Source organism: Drosophila erecta, unplaced genomic scaffold (genome assembly GCF_003286155.1).
Source record: "Drosophila erecta strain 14021-0224.00,06,07 unplaced genomic scaffold, DereRS2 tig00000021-arrow-pilon, whole genome shotgun sequence".
Taxonomy (NCBI): domain Eukaryota; kingdom Metazoa; phylum Arthropoda; class Insecta; order Diptera; family Drosophilidae; genus Drosophila; species Drosophila erecta.
In genome coordinates, this window is record NW_020825198.1 from 9,420,638 (window position 1) to 9,444,370 (window position 23,733).

Genomic DNA, 23,733 nt, shown 5'->3' on the forward strand with positions numbered 1-23,733 from the left:
TTTATTTTTTTTTAATTTTTTTGTCATTTTTCTGATGTATGATGTTGCGGAAATTAATAAACATTAAAAAACGTCCCAAGGCTGAAGTTCTAAACTCCATAACTCAACTTATCTTAATCGGATTTTGAAGTGGCATACCTCTAAATGTTTTTGGCGCAATTCTCTACAAATCTGCATTCAAATTTAAAAATTTATTTTTTTTTAATTTTTTTGTCATTTTTCTGATGTATGATGTTGCGGAAATTAATAAACATTAAAAAACGTCCCAAGGCTGAAGTTCTAAACTCCATAACTCAACTTATCTTAATCGGATTTTGAAGTGGCATACCTCTAAATGTTTTTGGCGCAATTCTCTACAAATCTGCATTCAAATTTAAAAATTTATTTTTTTTTAATTTTTTTGTCATTTTTCTGATGTATGATGTTGCGGAAATTAATAAACATTAAAAAACGTCCCAAGGCTGAAGTTCTAAACTCCATAACTCAACTTATCTTAATCGGATTTTGAAGTGGCATACCTCTAAATGTTTCTGGCGCAATTCTCTACAAATCTGCATTCAAATTTAAAAATTTATTTTTTTTTAATTTTTTTGTCATTTTTCTGATGTATGATGTTGCGGAAATTAAAAAACATTAAAAAACGTCCCAAGGCTGAAGTTCTAAACTCCATAACTCAACTTATCTTAATCGGATTTTGAAGTGGCATACCTCTAAATGTTTCTGGCGCAATTCTCTAAAAATCTGCATTGAAATTTGGAAATTTTATTGTTCTAAAATTTTTTTGTAATTTTCTTGATGTGATAATGTTGTAAAAATTAAAAAAAAATTAAAAAACGTCCCAAGGCTGAAGTTCTAAACTCCATAACTCAACTTATCTTAATCGGATTTTGAAGTGGCATACCTCTAAATGTTTCTGGAGGAATTCTCTAAAAATCTGCATTGAAATTTGGAAATTTTTTTTTTCTAATTTTTTTTGTAGTTTTTCTAATGTTATGATGTAGAAATTCAAAAATGTTCAAAGACTGAAGTCCATAGCTCGACCTATCTTAATCGGATTTTAAAGTGGCATTTTTGAAAAATGTGATATTTTTTTTAATTATTTATTAGTCTAGGAAATTTCCAGAAAGTTTTTAAATTTCTCGCTGAGTAACGGATATCGGGCAACTTGACTATTGCATTCTATCTTGTTTTTCAAATAAAAGTTAGAGTTAGGTGGTTTATTTCTTATCTTAGCTGTGTATGGCGTATCTTTAGGGTAGATTCTCGACACTGTATGACGAGCAAATCACCAGCTAACAAATAACAATTGAATGTAAAACTTTAGAAAAAACCCCAAAAAAGAAAACCCAAGTGAAAGACACAGATAGACTCGGGGGCAGGACAACTTTTGGTTTGTTTCGCTTGGTTTCCCGGGCAATTGAAGAGGAAATTAAACAAGTTTGCCTAACGAAGAACGCGCAGAAAGTTTTTGTGCCAGAGCGCCTTAAAGTATGCGGCATCATCAGAATAAGAAAAGAAGTAGGAAAAACCCTGAGCAAAAGCTTTCCCGACAACAGCCCCAACTTTTTCTTTTAGCTTCTGCTTGAGTTTTGCTTCTACTACTGCTGCAATGAGAAGCGGGGTCACGGGGGCGTGGCAGCATTGTCACTGCTGCTGCTGCAGCTCCTAAACTTTTTGAATCAATTTAAGTTTTGACATTTTAATGATAAATTTGTAACATGCTGAGGAAAACAAGGGCAGAGAATGCCTGGATGTTGGAACTCCGCTTTCTGCTGTAATTCCTGTAGCGACTCCTTTTGCAAGACTCCAGTTTATAAATTGCTTTAAGTGTTTGTCGAGATCGAGGGCAAGCGGTTTGCTTATGAAGTGAAATGAAGTTCGAAGTTGAGCGTAGAAATTGAAAAGTATTTTCAAGTGAAAGGGTTTTACTTTCTCTGCTGCACTTCTGCACAAGATAGATTTGTTTGAATTTTTGGCGATGTTAAAGTGATCCAATTGCACCCTGATGACAATATCTCTTCAAAATGTAGAATAGATTATTTTTACTTGATTGTCTTTCTAAATGCTTAGATTTTGATATACTTTTCCCATTACTTCAAGTCATTAAAGCTATTGCTTGAATTTCCTAGTTATCCACCCCCGAAAAGGCACATAAATAGGCATTTATCTATTGTGGTATCGGGGAACACATGTTGGAGTATGTTTATCGAGGACATAACATCATGACAAACATTGTTGGCCATCTAAAACTCATTATTGACTCATTTCGCTGGGCCATAAAGCGCCCCGAAGTATGTTGTCTTTATTTTTCGTTGACAGCCGGCAGCCATTTCCAATTAAACTGAACACTGTACCCCACAAATAAGTTGGGGATTGCTTATATATAGATATATGTACGTGTAGGGCCATTAAGACCTTTGTAAACTGCGGCAGGCATATGCACTTAATGGCTAAGCACACACTCACAAGGACAATTCAGGGTAGACCTCGAGATATATTCGTATCTATGTACCGAATTACGGTTTTGGCAATTTGTCGCTTTATTTGCGGCTTCCTTAGCATTTTGTTTACATTCCATTTGAGGAGCCCGCGCCAACAAATTGACAAGTTTGGTTGGTAAACAGTAAGGAACCCACATTTTTGTGTAACCTTACACCGAAAAATAGGGGAACTAAAACTAAAGTGCTTGGCGCCAAGGCAGGGCCACCGAAATGCCACCATCAATTAGTTGTGATAACGATTATCGATAAAATGTGACACATATAATTGAAAAGGGCTGACAACGAAGTGTACCACAATCGAATTAAAGTAGCAAATAAACGGCAGGGAAACTTATTGAGCTGAAGTTATGACAAACTATTTGATACATAATTGTAACACGATGATGTGAACTTTAAATTGCCATTGTATTTAAATTATTGTTGATACTCAAATCATTATTATCTAGGAGCTTAAGACTATTTACAATTTATTTATCAGTATCATATTTTAGTTATAAATTTTGTGCACTACAATCTCCCAGCTAACAACTTCTTGACCTGATTAGATTAAAAAGCTTATGTGTAAAAAAAGACACAATTATCTTAGCTGATAGCAACATAAAACTCACTGTTTTCTTCGATGGCAACTATTTAATTGTTACGTTTTCAATTTTGTTTGCTTTGCAGATAAGAGGACGACCCACTGGAACTGCAGTCAATGTCTGATAGTGAGTGGAGTGTCTGGAACTGGGTCTCTTCCGTCCTTATATGACCGATAATGGCCGTCTACCCTGTCCGAAACCACAATTGCAACAACAGTGCGCCACAATGGCCAAGCAACATGAGTATTTGAAAATTTGGAAACATATCAAGTGGCGAAATGAAAAGTAAACAAAGCGAACTGAATATTATAAAAACAAGAGATTTATGCGAAAGAACATATAACATATACATATTTATATAGTAAACTGGACTGGACAACTGGAGAATAAACATTCAATATTCATGCAACAGAATCGAAGTGCCATAGTGAATCGCGAGTGTTTGCCATTCGTTCGCTCTGTTTAGTCAATATAGGTATCATACCACATATCGCCAATTATACAGATATAATATATAGAGAGTACCACCGAGGCAGAGCAACGACAATATGACAATATCGGGCGGCAATCAACATAATAACAATGCAAATCGCAAACTCATTAAGCAGCCGCAGATGCAATTTGGTAGCTCCGTGACCGGCACCCAAACGGAAGTGGATTCCTGCCGAGATGCGGACGCGGATGCGAATGCTGTTGGCCAGGACTTTAGCAATTTCAATAAGCATTTCGGCAATGGTCATGCCATCACGGATCGCACAATGCTGCTGCCTTTGGAGGACGATGTCACCACCGCCGCCGGCATTGTCACGTACAAGGGTAAATCGAATGGAAATGCAAGTGGAAATGGAAATGGGAACGGGAGCATCGGGAGTATCAGTCTGGATTTCAACGGCAGTCCTACCTCATCAACGTCAATTGGCATCGCCAGCGGTAGCAGTAGCAACTGCCACCTGGCCAGTGGTGGCGGTGGAATCGGCGGCTCCGAGCCACCCGGTTGGATGTGCCATTGTTGTAATTTAATTGCACGTCGCTGCTTCGGCATCAACGTTCGACGATGTGTCCTGGCGCTCCTGGCCATTACGGTGGTTAGCATTTTCTACTACACGCATTATGTCGATACGGGCGTGTTTAATGGGTGAGTACCGGATGAAATCGAATGAATCAAAGAGTGACCAGTGACCAGTGACCCTTTGACCAGAATGCAATGCGATTAAAATTGTGGCTTGATTGTGTTTTGTGGGACATTACTGAAGATTTGATTGGTTTGTTTGGAGCTTGAAATACAATTCCCCTATGTGTACCATATCAAAGTTTTGACTTGAAGCGATATTGTATCGATTGTGATCTGGTAGAGTAACTATCTAATTTTATCTAGATTTAGTTTTCAAGGCATGACAATGCGAGTCAGGTGTTATTGGCTGGTTCAAAACTGGTTTTTGGCAATCTCGTCCTTCAACCCAATTTTTTCGTGGCCATTTGGCGAGCTCTTTTTGTGTTCAAGTGGCGTCGATGGCGGAAATGCACTTCATGTCTGCTCGGTTGTGCTCACTTTTTGTGGGCCATGAATGTGGAAAAGCGTTTTGTTGTGCGCCGTGTTTGATTGGATTTTTTGTTCATTTTCAAGTGGTTTACGAGGGAGCCAGCGAGGCGAATTGTTTTCAATATGCTGCAAATTAAATTAAAACAGGTGTGTGGCTGGCCGAAAGTAAAAAAAAAATCACAAAAATAAAGGGTGTGTGTAAATTGAAAAATATATACATATGTGGAAAGCCAACCCCTTTTCCTAGTAAACGGGAAGCCATGTTTTTTGGTGGAGGAGATTTAAGGTGATTTTCATTTCGATTTTCGGTTAGCTCACGCAAAAACAAGCACTAAAATTTTAATGCCTTCTATGCGCTTCTCCAACTTTTAAGTCCCATTCAATTTTTATAGTACCCCAAAGTTTCACCTGACCGCCTTAACAACCTTTCGCAAATCATCAAGCGATTTTTCTATGGCTTTTTTCCCGCGCCGGCCCAGCGACAAATAAAAGAATGGAAACTTTCCTTCTACCCATTGCCATCGACAAGTTCCACTTTTGCTTGAGTTCAGTTCAACACCTTTTTGGTTGGCTTCACGCTCAAAGAAAACCCGGCAGCAGCAGCTGCACCTGGGGTTTCTTTTTCGGCTTCCGGTCTACTCCATGACATACTCGAGAATAAAACTCATTTGGTGCAAGCTTTTCGCATAGGTTGAACTCCAAAGTGGTACTTGAAATGCGGAAAAGTGGGTGGAAAAGCGGTGGAAGCGGTAGGAGCGGTAGAAAATATTACTCATAATTGTGCTGCGCGTAACTAAAGAAGCTTTCCCTTTGGCTGTTCGCACTAGTTGGCAGTGTGTTCTTTTTACTGATTATTGTGCGAGTTCAGAGTTTTCGCCATTTCCGAAACGGGAATCGCGGGTGTATATTAAATTTTTCTCATGAAATTTTTAGCTGACTGCCAGGTAGCAGTTATTTTGCTCACCTGCCTGCTGCCTGCTGCCTGTTAGCTACTTTTGCGCGCAATTATGGTTTACAAACAGTTCTACCGAAACCCCATTCCATTTAGCCTGCAGTAGTTGCACAAACAACCAGCGAAGTTTTTGATTACTTTCATCAAGCGTTGCCAGTAAGATTGCTACAGGACCTGGTTGCGTTGGTGGGATTGGTCCTTGTTTTTCAGTTTCTGTTTAATTTTTTCCGAACTTCCATACTTTCCAGCACGCTAGCTTAACTAGCGAAAACAACAACAGAATAGAGTCCTGCCCTTATCTCGCCACTACGTAAAGTGTTATTTACATTGCCCAAATGCTAGTTGATTATTAAATATTTACCCTGGTCGGGCACTTGAAATTTAATTTACGGTCCAAGACTGTGGCAAAGTTCATTAGTTGGCTAAGTGGGTTACCATCAATCAGGACCAAAAAGGTCCTGCCTTATATTGAATAACCCAAGTCCGAGTAATTGTCCACACGATATGCGTGCGTGTGTGCATGTGTGTGCGTATGATAAATTTTAATGAATTCAGTTGGCACAACTACATGATTGTTGCATGCATATGGCCAAAGTGATGGTGTGTGCTTGTGTTGCTGAGTAGATACACTTGAACAAAATGAAGATGTTTCATTCTGCCAGCTTAATTTCAAATGAAATATTATCTTAATAAGCTGAGGATCACTTCGCTTTAAAAGGATTCCAACCCCCCGAAGTCCATACCCAATATTCCAATTGTTCTAGGTGGACGCAAAGGGAAACAGCTTTAAACCGCCCTTGATCCTTGTTTGGTAAATTGAAAAACGCTCGATTTTTGAAGTGCAAGCGGTACTTCTTAAGGCCCTTCGACTGTTACGTGCAAAATGCGGAATCAAGTGACGTGGCAAGCTTAAAGCCAGCCCCTCTCCTTGATCGTTTTAGAGAGTGTATGTGTGTGGGTGTAGGAGTACGAAGGGACGCTGGTGGGCGTGTCCTGCATCCTGGCTTTCACTCCTCCGCTGCTGAGGTTGCCCCTGTGGCCATAGACGCCAGCCGGAGTCTGATGTGCGTGTTTGTTTATGCTGTCTGTCATTATTTGCACTCGCACACCCACACAAAGCCACTACTAGGATCACCCACACAAATATATGCACACACACAGACACACTGGCATACATATGCATAAATGCATTTGTTTTTGCTGTTGCTGTCTGCCTTTGTAGGTGCAAAACGCATTTTGACAAAATGCAAACGTACGTGATTTGCATGAAACTGAGTGACTGACAGGGGGGCGCCAAAAAGCTGAGGGCTGCTTGGTGTTGGGGGAATGGACAGCTGGAAACACCATCCTGACAGGCCGGCAATAATTGATTTGTAATGCAAAACCCTGACAAAACATGCTGCAAAAATAAACTAATTTACATGCATTTTTTAAATTGTGTAATTCCCAATTCCGCATTTGAATAAAAGACCATTTGCAAATTGAGTTATATCGAATTGGATTACAAAACTTTTAAATACCGAATATTGTTCGGTTGTCATGTGAACTATTCAACTTACATTGTTTGGATATTTACAATTTAAACTGAACAGTCTTTTCATTTATTTAGTTGTAATACTGTCATCTGTTTTTTTGGAATTTTATCTCAACAACTTGCTCACAGAAAAATATTGCTAATAAACTTTTCAGCAGATTCTAAATGTATATATATCAACATGTTCAACAATTGCTTAATATAGTACGCTTAATTAGCAATTAAAGCTGGGAATGTTCTGCTAATTTCTTGGCCAATTTCGCTGACAAATGCATTTGCTAAGCTGATGTCCTGCGAATACGCATCCGACTATCTGGTCGCCTGTCACGTGCAATCACAACGGCTGTCGCCAAATAAACACGAATATATAAACACAGTGCTTCACATAAACGTACATATATACTGCGACCGTATGCATTTGGCTATGAACATTATTTGGTTCGCGTGTTAAGTGCGATAAATGCAATTTGATGTTAGATGTGTTTTTTTTTCCGCAGGACGCTGAAAACTAGAACTGCTATAAATGCACTGAACTAGCGCCAAAATGCCCTCGATAATCAACACATAAATTACTGCTGTCGGTCGAGTAATTTGAGCGTAAATTGCGAGTGTTTTTGTTTGCGTTGTACATGACGTATACGTGATGTGATTCACATTTGCGTGCATTAATTGACTAAATATTTTAATTGAAAATGCGATTATAAACGACAAATGGCCGCCGGTCAGTGCGTACATTCATCGATTGGCTGCAGGTTGTTAAAATACGATTACATATGCGTATTTGCACAAATCCATGCGGCAAAAGAAACGAATTTAAGTGAATCGCATTCAAGGATTCCAGTACATCCAGCTGGGAGAGCATTGTCTGTTTGTCCGTTTGTCCGTTTGTCGAGTCGAGTGCTGCGAAATGCAATAAATAATTACGTTTATTTGCTTTAAATGCAATTACAAACAAACAAGCAAACAAACATACAAAAAAGACAGACGCTCGGCGACGCCTCTTGCATATTCCGCGCCGTCTGCCAATTTCCCGACTTTTCCCCGTTCACAGTTCATTTGGCCTGGACGACGAGTGTCCAGCGAAGACTCCCAACGGGAAGTCCTTTTTGCTATTCTGTGTCCTCGTCCTGCCCTGACATTTTCCCACTCATTTCCCGGCTGCAATTCAATTGAACTTGCCTTGCTTGATTTATTTAATTAACTTTTTTCTCACATTTCCCCTGGCAACCCGGGCAACCCGTCCAACCCGGCCAACCGACCGCAATCGTTGAGGAGTCGTCGATGTCGAGGCTTTATTTCAAGTATTTTCATCGGTTCCCATTCTGTAGACTTTCATCCTCATTGTTCTTAAGTGGCTGCCTGCCGGAGAAATTCTTAATGCTCGAGTTCGAAAATGCGATACGCGAACAGAACAAAGGGAAAATACTTGACGCACTGTGGCGGTACAATATTATTCAATTTGCCATTATAGCTTTATCCCAAAGTAAACCATTTTGCCCAAGGACATTTCCGGCAACGAACACGCGTTTGCATTATGAAACAGATGTGGAAAGAATTATTATATTAAAGCATATTAAAGAACTTTAATTTGCCGACTGCAAAATTATTTTAATGCGTCTAAAGCGGAGCTCGGAACATATTTACATAATTACTACTGCGCTAGCTTAAAATATTCTACTGTATATTTGCCTTAAAGTGAATCTACTCTTTAAAATGTATTCATGGCCCTTTAAAATCAACTGATACAATCTTTACGCTTCGTATCTAGTACATAAAGTAGATACAGTTCGTGCAGCGTATCCTTTGGGTGCTCAAGCCACAATGACAGTGCAATAATGTTGGACCTGCTATTGCAGTCTTACCCCAAAGTAAACGTTTTCGCTGCTCTCCAGTTTAATTTAGTTTATTCTGACATTGACAGGCTTCGACCACAAATCGCCAGCGATATTTCTGGCCAAAAGCTGCGCTTAGTTTACTCAGCCCGCTCATTTCGCCGGCACGCTTCTCTTTGCTTTTACCATTTCTGTTTAAGTGGCCGCTTTGTCTTCGTTTCGCCCAAGTTTAGCTTGCTTTTTGCATTTGCCCAGCCCTCTTCCCACTTTGTTTGCCTTATTCATTTTCACTTTTTGCGGAGGGGAACTAAATATTTTTTACGTTCCTTTTTTGTCCTCAGATATCCCTTTTATATAGCATATACACATATCCTTGTGCTAGATTCGCATTTTATTATGCATTTGCTGCGGCGGCTGGGGCTGCCCCGTTTTTTTGGTTTTCCTTCGGTGAAAATCTGCATTACGTATGCGCCCTGTTGGCCGCGCTTCTCGCTTCTGCGGCTGCTGCATTTGCTACTTTGCGAATTTATTACAAATTTTTACATACGATTTATTGTCTGAGCTGCGGTGCCTGCCCAGCAGCAGCTCGAAGTCGGTCATAATATTCTGGGCCATGCGGCTATCCCATTGTAACGAGGGAAAAGCCTTAAAGTCCCTCGAGTTACGTATACGTACATGCTGGAATAATATATATATGTATATATATATATATGCGCTCACGGATTCAATAAAACCGTCCCGCGTCATGTCTTTCAACTTGACTAATAAGCCTTGGCCACGCTCATGGCCGTAAGCCTTTTCCTCTGCTGTGTTTTTCCTCCAGCTTTTCCCGCCCCTTTTCTGCCAGCTTCGTTGACAGTGCAACATTTGCAAGAGAGCAGCTAGCTGCTTGCCAAGTTTGTTGCACGCCCGCATAAATAACACGTCGCAAATGCATAAACTGACTTTTTGTTGCCTAATTTATGCAGCACAAAAGACGAAGCTACGTCCCTGCGACCTCGCCCACCGCCCCACGCCCACTCTACGCCCCGCCCACCGCCTCTTCGCCAACGGAAACGGAAATTTTGTGCTGTGCACAAATAAATCAGCGAACTGAGAGGCCAGGCCAAAACAGAACAGGTTGCACGAAAATGCAAAACGGGAAGGCTGAGCCAGCAGCAAAAATTTCTTCATCATGCCGCAGGACTCGGGCATCGGGAGTCACAAAAGTTTTGCCCGCCGCTGATCAACTATGAAAATGTCCTGTAAGGATGGCAAAAACTGGAAAATAGTTACATTGTTGCTGTCACAGGGGAAAACGGATTTGTGGTTGGCGATGAATAAATCCATGGTCAATTCCTAAATGATTACAAAAGTAGAAATGGGTTATTTGTTAAATATTGAAGATTTTATTGAACACGTTTCGTACGTACAAGTTTCTGTCAGGTAATCGAGAATTTATTGCTTATTAGCACAACATAAATGGAAAGGAAAAGTTGCTGAAAGGCTTAATAAAGATGTAAACGAAATTCAATAAATTGTAAATGTAGATATATTTATATGCATGTTTAACAGTGCAGAAATCATTTCACATGAATTACACTGATTTAATTAAGAAAGCATTACCATCGTTCAACCAAATCAAAATTAATTGCCTTTGGACGCAAAGTACAGTGAATGTGAAAGTTGAGGCATTACCAAAGTTTTTCGCCAGCACACGTACAAAGTAGAGTTGAATAACATTTTATTTTCCGTTCTGAATGCCACGTTTTAGGGGTTCTACCGAAAATATTTCCTTTACTCACACAAATTTCGCATAAATTTAACATGCACTTGGAAATTGAAGCGAAAGTTATTTGCAAGTTTTTGGGGTATTCCAGTGCTCTGAGTACTTCTTGATTGTTTGATAAGTTCCAGGATAATAACAATTTCTCGAATCTAATTTGGATTGTGCAAAGCCCTTGTGCTGACCAATGGGCTCACAGGCTGGACTGGACCTGGAACCCTTGTTTAAAAGTTTGAAAATTGTCTGCTGCCAGCGGTATAGAAATGTTTATAACTAGGTTGCCGTCGAAATTTAGTGATCAGGTTGGCCGGGAGAAGTCGAGCCCATTGAAAACCTATGAGCTGAGCGCATGAGCGAGAAAAGCGGAGGACAGGATGAGGAGGTAGCCCCCAGCTTAGTGGTTTTAAGGAGCGGAGTTTGGGTCGACGACATGAGGGAGATAGTCACACTGCAGATCGGCGGAGCCGGTAATGCCATCGGAGATGCTGTAGGTAAACCAGTGGATATTGGTGATGTGCTAAGTGTTGCATTTTTCTAGTTCTGGCATGTGATTTCACATGAGCATGGTGTGGATTACGCTTCTGGCCGCTTTGGCGGCAGCAGTCCACTTCAGCTGGAGCGGATCAATGTGTTCTTTAACGCCACGGCCAGCAAACGGTTCTATGCCCGCACCATTCTGATCGACACGGAGGCCAGCACCATCCAGCGTCTCAACGCCAGCAGTCAGTTGTACAGGCCGGAGAACTTTGTGGCTGGAACGGAGAGCGCTGGGAACAACTTTGCACGTGGCTATCACACGGACGGTGCCGCCATTCTGGAGCAGGTGCTGGAAAGTACGCGTCGGGAGGTGGAATCGGTGGATTCGTTGCAGGGCTTTCAGTTACTCCACTCGATCGGAGGCGGAACTGGCTCCGGCTTGACCTCCCTAATAATGGAGGCCCTGGTGGAGCAGTATCCGGATAATTTGCTTTGCAACTACGTTACCATTCCGTCGCCCAATATGTCGCAGGTGGTGGTGGAACCCTATAATGCCCTACTCAGTGCACCCGCCCTGGTCAACAATTCGCATTTAACATTCTGTCTTGATAATGAAGCACTGTTCCAGATCTGCAATAGAAACCTGAAGATCAAGACCTCCGGCCACGAGCACATCAACCACATAGTGGCCCTGACTATGTCGGGTATAACCACTTGTTTGCGGTTTCCTGGCCAGCTGAATGCCGGTTTGCGCAAGATCTATGTAAATATGGTGCCATTTCCGAGGCTGCACTTCCTCATACCGGGCTTCGCACCATTGGTCACCTGCAAGCAGCAGCAGTTCAGCAAGGGCACCGTTTCCGAGCTGGTGCAGCAGATCTTCTCTAGCAATAATCTGCTCTGTGCCATCGATCTGCGAAAGGGCAAACTGCTGACCGCAGCTGGAATTTTCCGGGGTAGAATGTCGCCGCGCGAGGTCGACCAACTGATGACTGGGGTGAGGAATAAGAACATCAACAATTTCGTAGACTGGATACCCAACAATATCAAGACGGCTATTTGCGATATACCACCGAGGGGCCTTAAGATGTCGGCCACATTCATTGGGAACACAACGGCCATTCAATCGCTGTTCCAGCGATTACTGGACGGCTCCATAGCCATGTTGCGGCGCAAGGCTCATCTGCACTGGTACACGGGAGAAGGAATGGAGGAGCAGGAGTTCCAGGATGCTCAGCAGGAGTTACAGGCCATCATCGATGATTACCGCAGTAGTGCCGAGGGCGAGGATTCCGGTGGTGGCGGTGGAGGAGGCAGTGGCAGAGGTGGCAGCACTGAAAGCGGTGATGAGGAGCCCACCGCGGAAGCCCGTTGTAAATATTGTGCCGAATAGCCCATTATCCTTTCCACATTTCATTTGGCAACCTTCCGAGCGGAGAGAGCGATACATATCAGGGTTAGCCAAATTCAAAAGTGTGCCTTTGTATTTCCAGTAGAAAAATATATATTTTAGGGATATGTTTCATATGTTTTTGGAAAGTTATTAATTTAGCTACCGACTGCTCTCGCATTATATTCCCCAGTACTTTTTCCTCTGTTTGTACTGCATTTGGGATAACAAAACTAAAAGGAAGAAAAAGAAAGTATTCCTTCTGATAGCTTCGGTGGACCTACCGGTTTTATACCTGAACGTGTGTGTATATATGTGTATGTGTTCGTTTGCTATCTAAATATTTTGTTTTGGCAGTGCAAAAGTTTTGCCAGCCTGCCAGGACCTGGGATCCTGGGATCCTGGGCGTTCCACAACCACACGGCCCACCCCCCACATTTTTGTAATGCAAAAAGTATTTACAATTTGCAAGGCAGTCAGTTGGGTCCTGCATGCATGTCCTGTGAACGGTACACTTTCAGATTGCGGGGCTTGGCCTAATAGGTTTTTGTTAATTTTGGGGATTTTACTTGAAAGGCGCTCAGCAAAAGGATTTTACACATGTTGCCGCTTTTACATAAGCGCTTTCACCATTGCATGTTTACGTTATTATTATTTTCCTCCTGTTGCAATGGACTGCCTGAAGACTGCCTTGCAAAGGTTAGACGGAAGCAACAAGGATATGTGGAAATTGCATAAGCTTTATAATAAAACGCTCCACTCGACGTGAAGGATATAACACAGAGCAGTGGGCAGGCAACACCAAAGGTTGGATAACATCTAAATAGAAAAGTTGCCCAGGTCAAAGGTGATTCTCAGGCAGTTTTAGGGCACAAACTTTTCCACTCCTATGAGAAAAGTTCTGACCCACACAGAGACAGCCAGAAAGGATAGTTGAGACTACTCGCAAACTTACATTAGATGGCTCAGTATTCAGCTCGTTGTTGGTTTGTTAATGAGCCGCATTGTTGCCTTTTAAAGAGTACGAAGAAGCTCAAGGACCCAGGAACACCAGGCAAATGAAGATATGTGAGACAAGTCTGAGGATGAGCTGCTTAAATGGGCGCACTGTGGAAAACATTTTATTTCTTAATTTCAGCATAGAAGCCTCATCTATTGAATGTTATAAATCGTGAACGAATACTTAATAACTTTATTCAGAGCTGCCATTCAAATTGAAGAAATACATACAAGCGTAAAATCATAAAACCCGAGATATTTGTATAAGAGAAATGAGGATACAATACTGTTGTTCCTTACTCTTTGTGTGACATAACAAGAGTGGTATTGAAAGACATCTGGCGGTTGGCTTTTATCTTGTGGCAGCCAACAGGCACGGGGAAGCACAACACATATACCCAACGCTAACGACAGCCACCAACGATGTTTGCATATTACGCATACGCAGCGTTGTCGCGTATCTCAATTTGGCTGCCGTTGCCACGATTCCCCAGCTACTATTTCATACTTTTGGCCTGCAACATGCGGTGTTGTGTCACAGCATCTCCCTATTTCCGCCTCCTTGTTGCTGCCACACGAAATCCCCTTGCAGCAGTCGGTCGACAAAGCAAATACAATAAATGAACGCCACCAGCGCTTTATCGTCTTCTTCTTTTGGAGCGGAAGAACCGCTCTCCACTGGCAAGTTTGCTGCCTCTTGCTTATCTACCCTCCAACAAAATGTTGCATTTCGGGACTTTGTGCAGTTTGGCATTTTATTATTTCTAGCATATTTTTTTATGCATGAGTTTTCCCTCTGACAGCTCCAAAAGTCAACGTCTGCTCCTTTCTATCATTTAATTGCTTTGGTAAATGTTTAAATATATTCGAGCTCGGTGAGGGGAATTGGGCGTGCTCAAAAAGGTAACAGCACAAAGAGAAGCAGTTGGCTTAAAGCTTAACTCTTTTGGCGGCGGCTTATAAAACGAGTTACCACGTAAAGTATTACTCAAAGGCTTAGATGGTTCAGACGACTAAAATTGAAAAGCATATCTAATTCTTTTAGCAGCAATTGTACTCCAAACACAAACTAATAATATATTTATTCCTACTCTTTCAGGCTTATCCAACGCGACACTCATCCCGCTCCCATCATCAACTGCCGCATGATCAACTCTGGTGGCAAACACATCCGGAATGCCTCCCCAGCGCCCGACCATCGTTCCGAGGCTCGATTGCGGATCGATCCCAAGGTCCTCGTTTTTGTGGAGACCACATATTCCGGTCTGGGCAGGGACATCGCCGAGCTGCTTGTCTACAATCGGATCAAGTAAGTTTCGCAGGGCAAAGAGAAATCATAGACAATTAGCTCTGGCAAATTTGCATAATTGCGAAGGCAGCGATGCGGCGATAATTATTACACTCAAAGTTACTGGGAAACGGAAGTGGCAGCGAAACCAACACCAGCCTGCACACACACCCACACCCACACACACACACACAAAGATAGAGAGAGAGAGTGCCAAGTGAGGTCCTCCGGACCCTGGACTCCGAAATGCTCTGTTTCCCCCTGTACCGCTCCTCGGTTCCTTTGCTGCTGCAGCCCCGGCCATTGTCAATGCTGACCCAATTTGGGTAGTTGGCCATAAAAAGGCAGGTTATGAAATTAATGCCAAGCTATGCAGCTTCTCCTCGCCTCGGTGTCTCTGTGCCTCTGTGTCTGTGTCTGTGTCTCTTCAGTTGGTGGAAACTCTGCTCCTCTTTGCTGCTGCGGGCAACCAGCAAAGCATTCCAGTTTAATTGGCAACTTATGCTTTTGTGGTCGAGTGGCCTGCCAAACGGCGCCGCATCCCGAGCATCCTTGCCAGTGCATACCATCCATATTCATCCAGCACATCCATCCATCTGGGCAGCCAGCTCAGGCGGAAGTCTCGTTTTCCCTGGCGAATGTCTCACCTGCCCCGGCCATCTTCAGTCGTCTGGCTCACATGGCTTCGCCTGCTTCACCTCCAACTGCTGACCAAGTCAGCAGTTTTTCCCAAGCACACTGCCTGCAGTTGGCCACCAAAGTGCTGAACTTCAAGGAGCAGTTGAGTCCCTTAGGTATGACTGTAAGCCATAAACACACAGAGTCTGACAGCAATGTTGTGTAATTCGAGAGCATTTCAAGATGTGGAATGGTACCAATTAATTTATGCTTGGCAGAAACAGAGTTATTCAAGTTATGATTAATGCTGTTGAGGCTTTAAGGAATTGCCCTAATGGTATTGTAATTATACTAATTCTAATTAAATATGTTAATTTTGGATCTTGGAATTAACACAGCTTCAAACTGGAGTTTCAAATGAAATGGGGAACTATTTAACCAGTCTAGTATGCTTTTTGTTCCCTGAGGGTATTTCGAATTCCCTAATTTCGCCGGCTACATTTTCGTTGCCTTCCTTATGGCGCACACAAAGAGTTATTCTTCCTTGGGTTATGCCTTTGTAATTCTCCTGTCGACCGCCTTCTACTGGTGTGTGCTGGTGTGGGTGTGTGGGTGCTGGGATGTCCTCTGTGTAGGTGTGGGCAATTCGAGGCCCGCCCAATTGGTTAACCGCAATGACCGCAGGAAGCAGCCTCCTGCGAGTAACCGCAATTATTATACCAGCTGCACTTTGGCACCGGGAGGGCGTGGCAAGTTTTCAATACCATTTTCATGCAATTTTTTTTTCGCACTCTCTTTTTAAAATGCTCGACATACATGTTTGTGAATTGTGTAAATTGCGGTTATAGCCAAGGCAAGAAGAGTGCTCACTTTTTCATAAATGGGGATAGAGAAAGCAGCCCGAGGCCAAAGGCTGTTCCCAGTCTGCTGGAGTCAAAGGGCAAGAATTCCAATTTGCCGCAGCTTTTGTTGATGTTGTACGGGCGACTCCTTTGGCTTTTGTGTTGTATAATTAAATTTTGTCGTTATGGCTGTAGGAAAACTAGCTGTTCCGAGCTCGTGCTTTGCATTTCCCAAAGACCTGCGACTCCGATTCCTTCATCAGCAGACAAGTGCTTCAACTTTAATGAGATTTCAAGTACAAATAGCAACAGCAGCAATGGCATTCAGTCAGCCGTAGAATCAGTCCCCTTCATTTCAATCCAGCTCGCCCTCCAAAACCCCCGGCAAGTTGAGTAATGCCAGCCATTGTCTCCCGCGCTGTAACCAAATATGCAGGCGAATGACTCTCATGACCTAATCAACTTGGTCATATGAGCCCGGGAATCGGCTGTCGGGTTTGGGTGTTGGGGTGAAAGGACCTGGGCGGGTCCTTGATGCTGCCATTACTCCCGCTGCTTATCAATGACTTCATTAGTGTACTCTTCAGTGACTAGTCTGCTGCTTCCTTGGGGTTTCGGGTACTCCAAACTTTGCCAGTAGTCGAGGGAGACGGGCAACAAATTTCATTAACATTACCATCTCATTATTGCTGATGACTTTTGTGAGGAACTTGAAGTGTGTGCATATCAGAGAACCGAATGGAGATCGGATGGGTGCACAGAAGCAAAATAATCCCGGATTATTTCGGCTTAACTATATTTTTGTTACATATTTTCAACGTGAGTGATACCCTTCTAGTTTTGGATCTGTCCAAGCTAGTTTAGCTTGATTTTTTTTAACTTTTGTGTAGGTCATAAGAGGTGTAATTTTAAATTGCTCCAAGCTTTTCCCCTGTGCATTGAAGAGGCAGCCGGAGGATTCCTCCTAGCATATAGTGTAGAACAAGTTTTTTGCAGTGCTGCCTGGAGCTGCACATCCTCCAATTCAACAGCACAACTGCCAACTCGCAACGCACAACGCACAGGTTACAAATGCAGAAGGCACAGGCAATCAAAGTTGTCGCTGGCGCCATGGCAGCCATTATTGAAATGCGTCCCAGGAATTGTAAGTGTGTGCGTGGGCGGGACACAGGTGCATTCAACGGTCGTGTATCTTTGGCAAGGCAATCCTAGAACTCGCTTTTCCCATTATCAATTATTTATGAACCGAAGCGACGCTGCTCATTGCTCCCAAGTTGCCACTCAATTAGTCATGAAAAATTCACTCGGTGACTTTCCAAGTGTCGCACTTGACGTATGCGTAATGCTGCAAATGCTACGTATGCGTAGCCCCCAAAGCGAGTGTTGTTACATTTATTCAATATCTGCTACAGACTCCGCTGCATTTAAAGCAGGCGTATTTTTCCCGGATTTGATGTCTTTCTAATGGACTTGGGCTACTACGCTTTTGCTTTGTTACCGCTGCTGCTCTGGTAGCCGCTCCAATTAGTCTGGCCAATTGATTGATTGCCAACTTTTGGACGCTCTTTTCTTTTTCCCCTCCCCGAACAAATGGCCTACATTGTACATACAAATTTCTGGCCAAAAGCCGCGCGCGCCAGTAAGTATGCAAAGTTTTGCAAAAGTTTTTACGCCCGGATTGCCGCCATTTGTAAGCTGGATAGCCTCCAAAAAAAGGAAGGAAGAATTTTTGGGTGAGTGTTAGGGGCAAGTTTCAGCCTCTAATGCGCCGTGAAATTCTAATGAAATTTTCCAAGGTAATTACCCGGCCCAAAAGGCATCGCCTCAATGGTTCTTTGCAATGCCATCGTTTATTAAATTGCCATTTATTATCTGCGCAATAGGGGGCTCATGTATATGCGAGCGTAATAGCTACTTAACCTTATTTTCAATTTTTGATTTGAGGAGTATGGAGGTTAAGGGGCAGCCAAGTCAGGCGGCTGCCTCGGAAAGTCAAGTCAGCAGTCAGCACACGGAAGTCATCAGCAGCCTTGTTATCATTTGAACCAAGGACCCCGAAACCAACCATCCTGATGGGTGGCCTAGTATGGGTGTGTGCTTGTGGGAGTGTGTGTGTGTGTGTGTGTGTGGGTGTGAATAATGTAGCATGCTTTTGTGGTGGCCCAGCCCCAAAACTGCGCTCATCCTTTCGCTTATTCCGGGGCGCTGATTGCGCCACTGGGAGCTTCAACTTTTTAAAACGCGAAATGGCAAAAGGCGCATAACGACGAACGCCAGACCCGAAAACCCACTCCTCATCCCTTCCTCAACTGACGTCAATTCGCGCAGACACATGGCAAGCGCCATAAACAGCCACCACAATTGGAAGCTTGCCATGGGTAGAGCTGGTAGCTTCATAGAGAACTTGGCTAGAGGACTTGGCTCCCCTATTTGCCGCTTTTCTCGATTTACCCAGGCTCCTAACTGGGTAACTGCTCCTGCTGGCTTTTCCTGCGCTTGGCTCGTCATAATCACACCCTTTTCGCCAATGTTTACTTTAATAATGTCGCGGAAAATTTTTATTTTCAATTTTTCACAAGTCAATGGAGTTTAACCAGCCACCAGGCAGGCGGACTATCTGTGGTGCCACAGTGGGAGCCAATGGGCTGTGAAATTATATAATTTCTTGGAGGTTGCCTTTCCTTTCAAAAAAGTGCTGTATTAGATTTATTAAAGCGAAATATGCACTTTTGTGTGCGCTTTTCGTAGTTTCTTGAACAATTTCAAGCGATATTTCTGCTCCTACAAAATACCATTGCTGTTTAGACAACTCAACCGCTTTGCTCAGGACGCCTTTTAATAAAAATCTTGGCAAGTCAAGTCTCGAAATTCCATTTCCTTTCTAATTACAAATTCCACAAATACATGTTGTATACTTCAAATCCCACAAATTGAATTGACGAATAATACCGTTTGTGTGGCTCGTCCTAGTGCTAAGAGCTCTTTTTAAAAATTCAAAATTCCATTTCGTTTGCAATTAAAAATTCCTCAAATCTGAATTCAATTCATAAGAATCGTTCCATTAAGATTTCATGGAAATGCTTTCCACTGTTTAGGCCACGACAATGGCCATACAATATAGTCTCCCAGCAAACATACATACGTACGAGTATATGTGCCATATGTGTGTGGTCTTTATATTTTTTCGCCCCTATGTTTGTGAAGAAAATAGAGGGAAAAATATATATATTTTTGCTCTGGCGCTTGGCACGTGACGCGGCAGTTCGAGTTGTTGTCGTTGGATGCTGTGCACAAAGATTGTTCCCACAACCTTTGACCCCCTGGAAACCCGATGTACCCCACGCTCATGTTTTGTGTGACAAGTTGGCTTTTTGCTGTTGCTGCCGCTTGTTGTTATGCTGCTTTTCTTCTCAAACCATTCTCTCCTCTTTTTTTTCAGCAAATTGGTTATTTTATTGAATTACTCAAGCAGCAGGAGGTAGCCCTCGCCTTTACCCCAAGAACCCTCATCGTCGTCTGGCTTGCGTGATTATATTGGCCTAAACAGAAGGGGGTTTCGCCCCGCGACCCCCGCTTGTCGCGACTTTAAGGACATTGCCTCTGCGTGTCTTCTGCTCTCTCCGTGAATTTTCTGCTTTCTTTTTATTGCTGTGTGTGTGTCTTAAGTAGTTTCGCCGCGTATAATAAATTTTGTAGTTTAAACTCATTTATTGCCCTCGTCGAAAGGATGGCAGAATGGATTGCGGGATGAGTGGGCGTGGAGGGCCTAACGATTCCAACGACTCCTCCCAACCGATGCCATATAGTGTAATGGCCATTTGTTGTATAATTTTCACATTGCTTAGTGTCCCGGGCCAGAAGTAACTTCCGCCACTCGCACACAGTTACCTCCTCTTGGGCATTTTTATTTATGATATATAGATTACTCAGCGAGTTGCTAAAGCAACGGGCAAAGTGCTTTTGCCGGGGGTAACTAGTGGGAGGAAGGGGGTTGGTTGGGGTTAATTACGCTTGAAAATTATGGGCCACAGGGAAAATGTCTTAATATGCGAGGAATTTAATTGGAAATTCGCGTGTAGAGTGGGAGGAACTTTAATCCTGCAGCGATTAAATCGAGAATCGATCTGGTGGATTATTTAAATACGAAGACATTGAGCCTCAACATTATGGGTATTAAATTATGGCAAATATCATTCCAATTAAGCACGGTTTTCATTTCATTTTAAGCTGATGCCTATGAAGGGTATAATTTCAATTGGTAAAATTAATTTTCAAAGGATTTATTCATCGGCTGTGTACATCGGCTTTTGTGTTCACTTGCAGGCATGTAATATAACATTTCCATTGTGAGCCAACTAAGAAGGTTGCGCTTTTTTCCTTCTTCCGTGTCCGACTGATGGAAATCAATCGCCCCCCAATAGCCCCCACTGCCTACTAATTGGCACACGTGTCTGCCACAGCACATCTAATCAAGTAATCAGGTAGTCCATGGCCTCCACCGTGCTAATTGCATCATTACTCACAGCTAATAAGCTGAAACTTTGCCACGCGGGCCAACTTTTGCCATCGCCCACTCTTTGGGGTCCTTGGACCGTCGAATTCCATGTGGTGAGCTCTTATGGCAGGGATCAATTCACCTGCCTGGCCACAGAAACTAGGCGGCATACCGCTTCAATCGGGCGAATAAATCCTGTGGATTTTATTTGATTAAAGAAGGTGACTATCTATGTTGATCTGCAGCTTACATGCCGCCTTCTGTACATAGAACAAAATTCTATATTACATTATCTACATTATGAGCAATGATTAAATAAAGTAAAGAGTTCTTTAAAATGAAAGGTTTAATATTGCATAAAGTTGTATTAGGAATTCCCTTACTCGGTAAAATTTAAAATATAATTCATTTACATTTTGTTCTTCGCAAGGATTTCGTAGCCAGTGCCGGAATCTCTATTTGCGATTCGCCCTACAGCTTAATTTCCTGGCGCAAATATCAACAAGGCCAAGTGAGATGCGCCACCAAGATGAAACCGGTAGCCCCAAAGCGTTCTAATGAAATTACAACACAGCTGCTGGACTGCGGGGGCATTGGGGGCATACAGCGGAATGTGGCAGCTCCTCGAGCGGAGTCGACACAAGACCCTGTGAGCCAAAGTGGCAGTGGGAAGTCAACTAAAACTAAGCTCGTTTAATGCGTTGCATAAGCGACAAGCGCGAGTTGGCCAACAAACACAGCCCAACACATTCAGTGCGCCAGGCAGGCAGACAAACATACATACATACGCACAGGCAGACAGACAAACAAGCAGGAAACACCTACGAACCGGAAACGGAGGCAAGAAGAAGCACGGGGTTAAAGGAAAAAACAAGCTCTCGGGCGTACGCCGGCATTTGCACTTTTACGTTTATCCCGAGGATAATTTAACACCCCATACAAATGCAAACAAATAAGCGCAAGCCCTCTAACACCCAACTCACACACACACTCACAAACACGCACACACGTATGCGTGGTGAAGGAAAAAACAACATTTATTTACTTGCAAGTAATACCCGGTAATGGGTTTTTAAAACAAATCCGCTGCGGGCCTGTAAATGAACTTCTCTCATTTTCCGTCTGGCAATTAAATTTCAAACATCAACATACACACAGCGACACATTCGCACCAAGGGAAAGTGTCATTATATAGTTAATTAAACAAACATTTTGTGCAGATAAAACGCTTTAATTAATGCTCTTACAGCACTCGAATAACCTAGCAGAAGTTCGCATTAAATCTGCCCCGGCATCCCCGATGCGCCCCAAACACCTGAAAAGTATGCAATGAAAATTCGTTTGGTGCCTCTGTGGCTCGTGTCTGCCATTTGATGTGGGTCGTGTTGGGCTGCTCGGCGGGTTTGCTCTTATCTTCGACAGTGGTAACGTATAATCTGAGCGCTGAGAGACTCTAAATGTAAAGTTATCTAATTTTTAAATATGAAAACTACAGCACGATTTTAAAGAGCCTTCCCATGTTAATTTGTTGGACATTTTTTGGCGATTCTTCAGGTCATCCCGCCTTGAATGACGATCCTCACATTTCATTTACCTCTTAATACTGCCATTCTTTTATGCGAGTTTCGTCCTCGAGCCGTCGAGCTGGGCGCACGATTTTTCAATATCCGGGCGAAACATAAATGACCACTTTGATGGGCTTGCTGCAGAATCCCACCCTTCACTCCAAAATGGAGACCCCATGCCGGGTGACACATGGTCTCGTGTTGACGCGCCATAAAATATGCAATGCATGCAGTGTGTCAGCGTTTTAACCGCCCAACAGCCACCGCCACCGCCACCCAAAAATATCCAGCTCGCCCCACCTGATTTTATTCTCCAACTCCCATAACTCAGCGGATCGCAGGGGGACCAGGCCAAAAGTCATTTCGTTTTTTGTCAGGCCCATCGCACAAAACTATCAATAATACGCCACGCTCACGAGGAAGGACTCCCCATTCCGCTGGATATATATAATATATATGTATATACATATCTGCAATATACAGGGAGCAGTTTCGGCTCAGTGGAGCACCACATTCAGTCATATATAAACTGTTTTGCCTTATGACTTTTATATGCAGCCGAGCGGTTGCGGGGGCAGTTGCAAATATTTTTAATATGCTTCGGCGAATGTGCGGCGGGTTAAACAACAACAAAAAATAAAGCAATAAAAATGCTTACAATGGCTGCTCCATTGGGTTTTTTACGTTCCGTTTCGGGTTTCACGTGTACTGGCCCCTTAAATGGTGGAAACACCGCTTGGCATATTGAATAAAGTGGACAACATTTTGCCGAAGGATCGGATCACTGATTTTTTTGGCTTTTGGGCTTGGGCTTGGGCTTGGGCTTGGGTTTGTGTTTTTGGCTCTCGGTCACGAGCCTGGCTTGTTTAGCTTTAAAATCCACTAAATGGCCCGCCTGACTGGCTGGCCAACAGGATGTGGTGGGATGGAGGATCCAGGATGCTGGTTGGCAGTGCATGCAGGATATACGCAAAACCAAAACCGACATTTGGTTCGTATATGCATATGCATTCGCCCACCGCCCAGAGAGAAATGCACAGAGACAGACATGAAATTCAATCAATTGGAAATTCCATATCAGTGAAAATATTTTAATATTTATGCAAAATATTTACGCACAGGCGAAGGGAACAATATGAGTAGTAGTGGTAGTGGTAGTGGTAGTAGTAGTAGTCGTAGGGTAGATGGCAACGTTTAGCAGGTTTACTCAGCGAAAATAATATTATTGAAATTGATTTTATTCATAAGGACGTTGAATATTTATGCAACCGTGTTCAATGTAATTATGCCATTGGCTGTGTTTTTTCCAAGTGCTGTTCCTGGTTATGGAAATGGAAATGAATAACAAATGGCA

At 42.9% G+C, this 23,733-nt stretch overlaps 2 protein-coding genes across 2 annotated transcripts in view; both read left to right on the plus strand.

The window, feature by feature from the left end:
- LOC6545438 (bifunctional heparan sulfate N-deacetylase/N-sulfotransferase) overlaps positions 1 to 23,733 on the plus strand; it is a 55,545-nt gene that overhangs the window by 25,989 nt on the left and 5,823 nt on the right. Inside the window, exons 3-4 of the mRNA XM_026976966.1 lie at positions 3,168 to 4,217; positions 14,671 to 14,880. Coding sequence (XP_026832767.1) covers positions 3,631 to 4,217; positions 14,671 to 14,880 — 797 coding nt within the window. The 5' untranslated portion in view covers positions 3,168 to 3,630. The remainder of the gene's footprint in view (positions 1 to 3,167; positions 4,218 to 14,670; positions 14,881 to 23,733) is intronic.
- Positions 11,019 to 12,716, plus strand: LOC6545437 (probable tubulin beta chain CG32396). The gene is made up of 2 exons (XM_001972090.3): positions 11,019 to 11,192; positions 11,244 to 12,716. Exons 1-2 carry the CDS (start codon positions 11,055 to 11,057, stop codon positions 12,573 to 12,575), a joined length of 1,470 nt encoding a protein of 489 aa, XP_001972126.2. The 5' UTR covers positions 11,019 to 11,054; the 3' UTR covers positions 12,576 to 12,716.

Excerpts from the sequence above, each read along its gene's own strand:
- LOC6545437 (XM_001972090.3), top strand. The coding sequence starts at position 11,055 with ATGAGCGAGAAAAGCGGAGGACAGGATGAGGAGGTAGCCCCCAGCTTA. Across the intron at positions 11,193-11,243 it reads GTAATGCCATCGGAGATGCT|TTCTGGCATGTGATTTCACA; the intron begins GTAGGTAAACCA and ends GCATTTTTCTAG.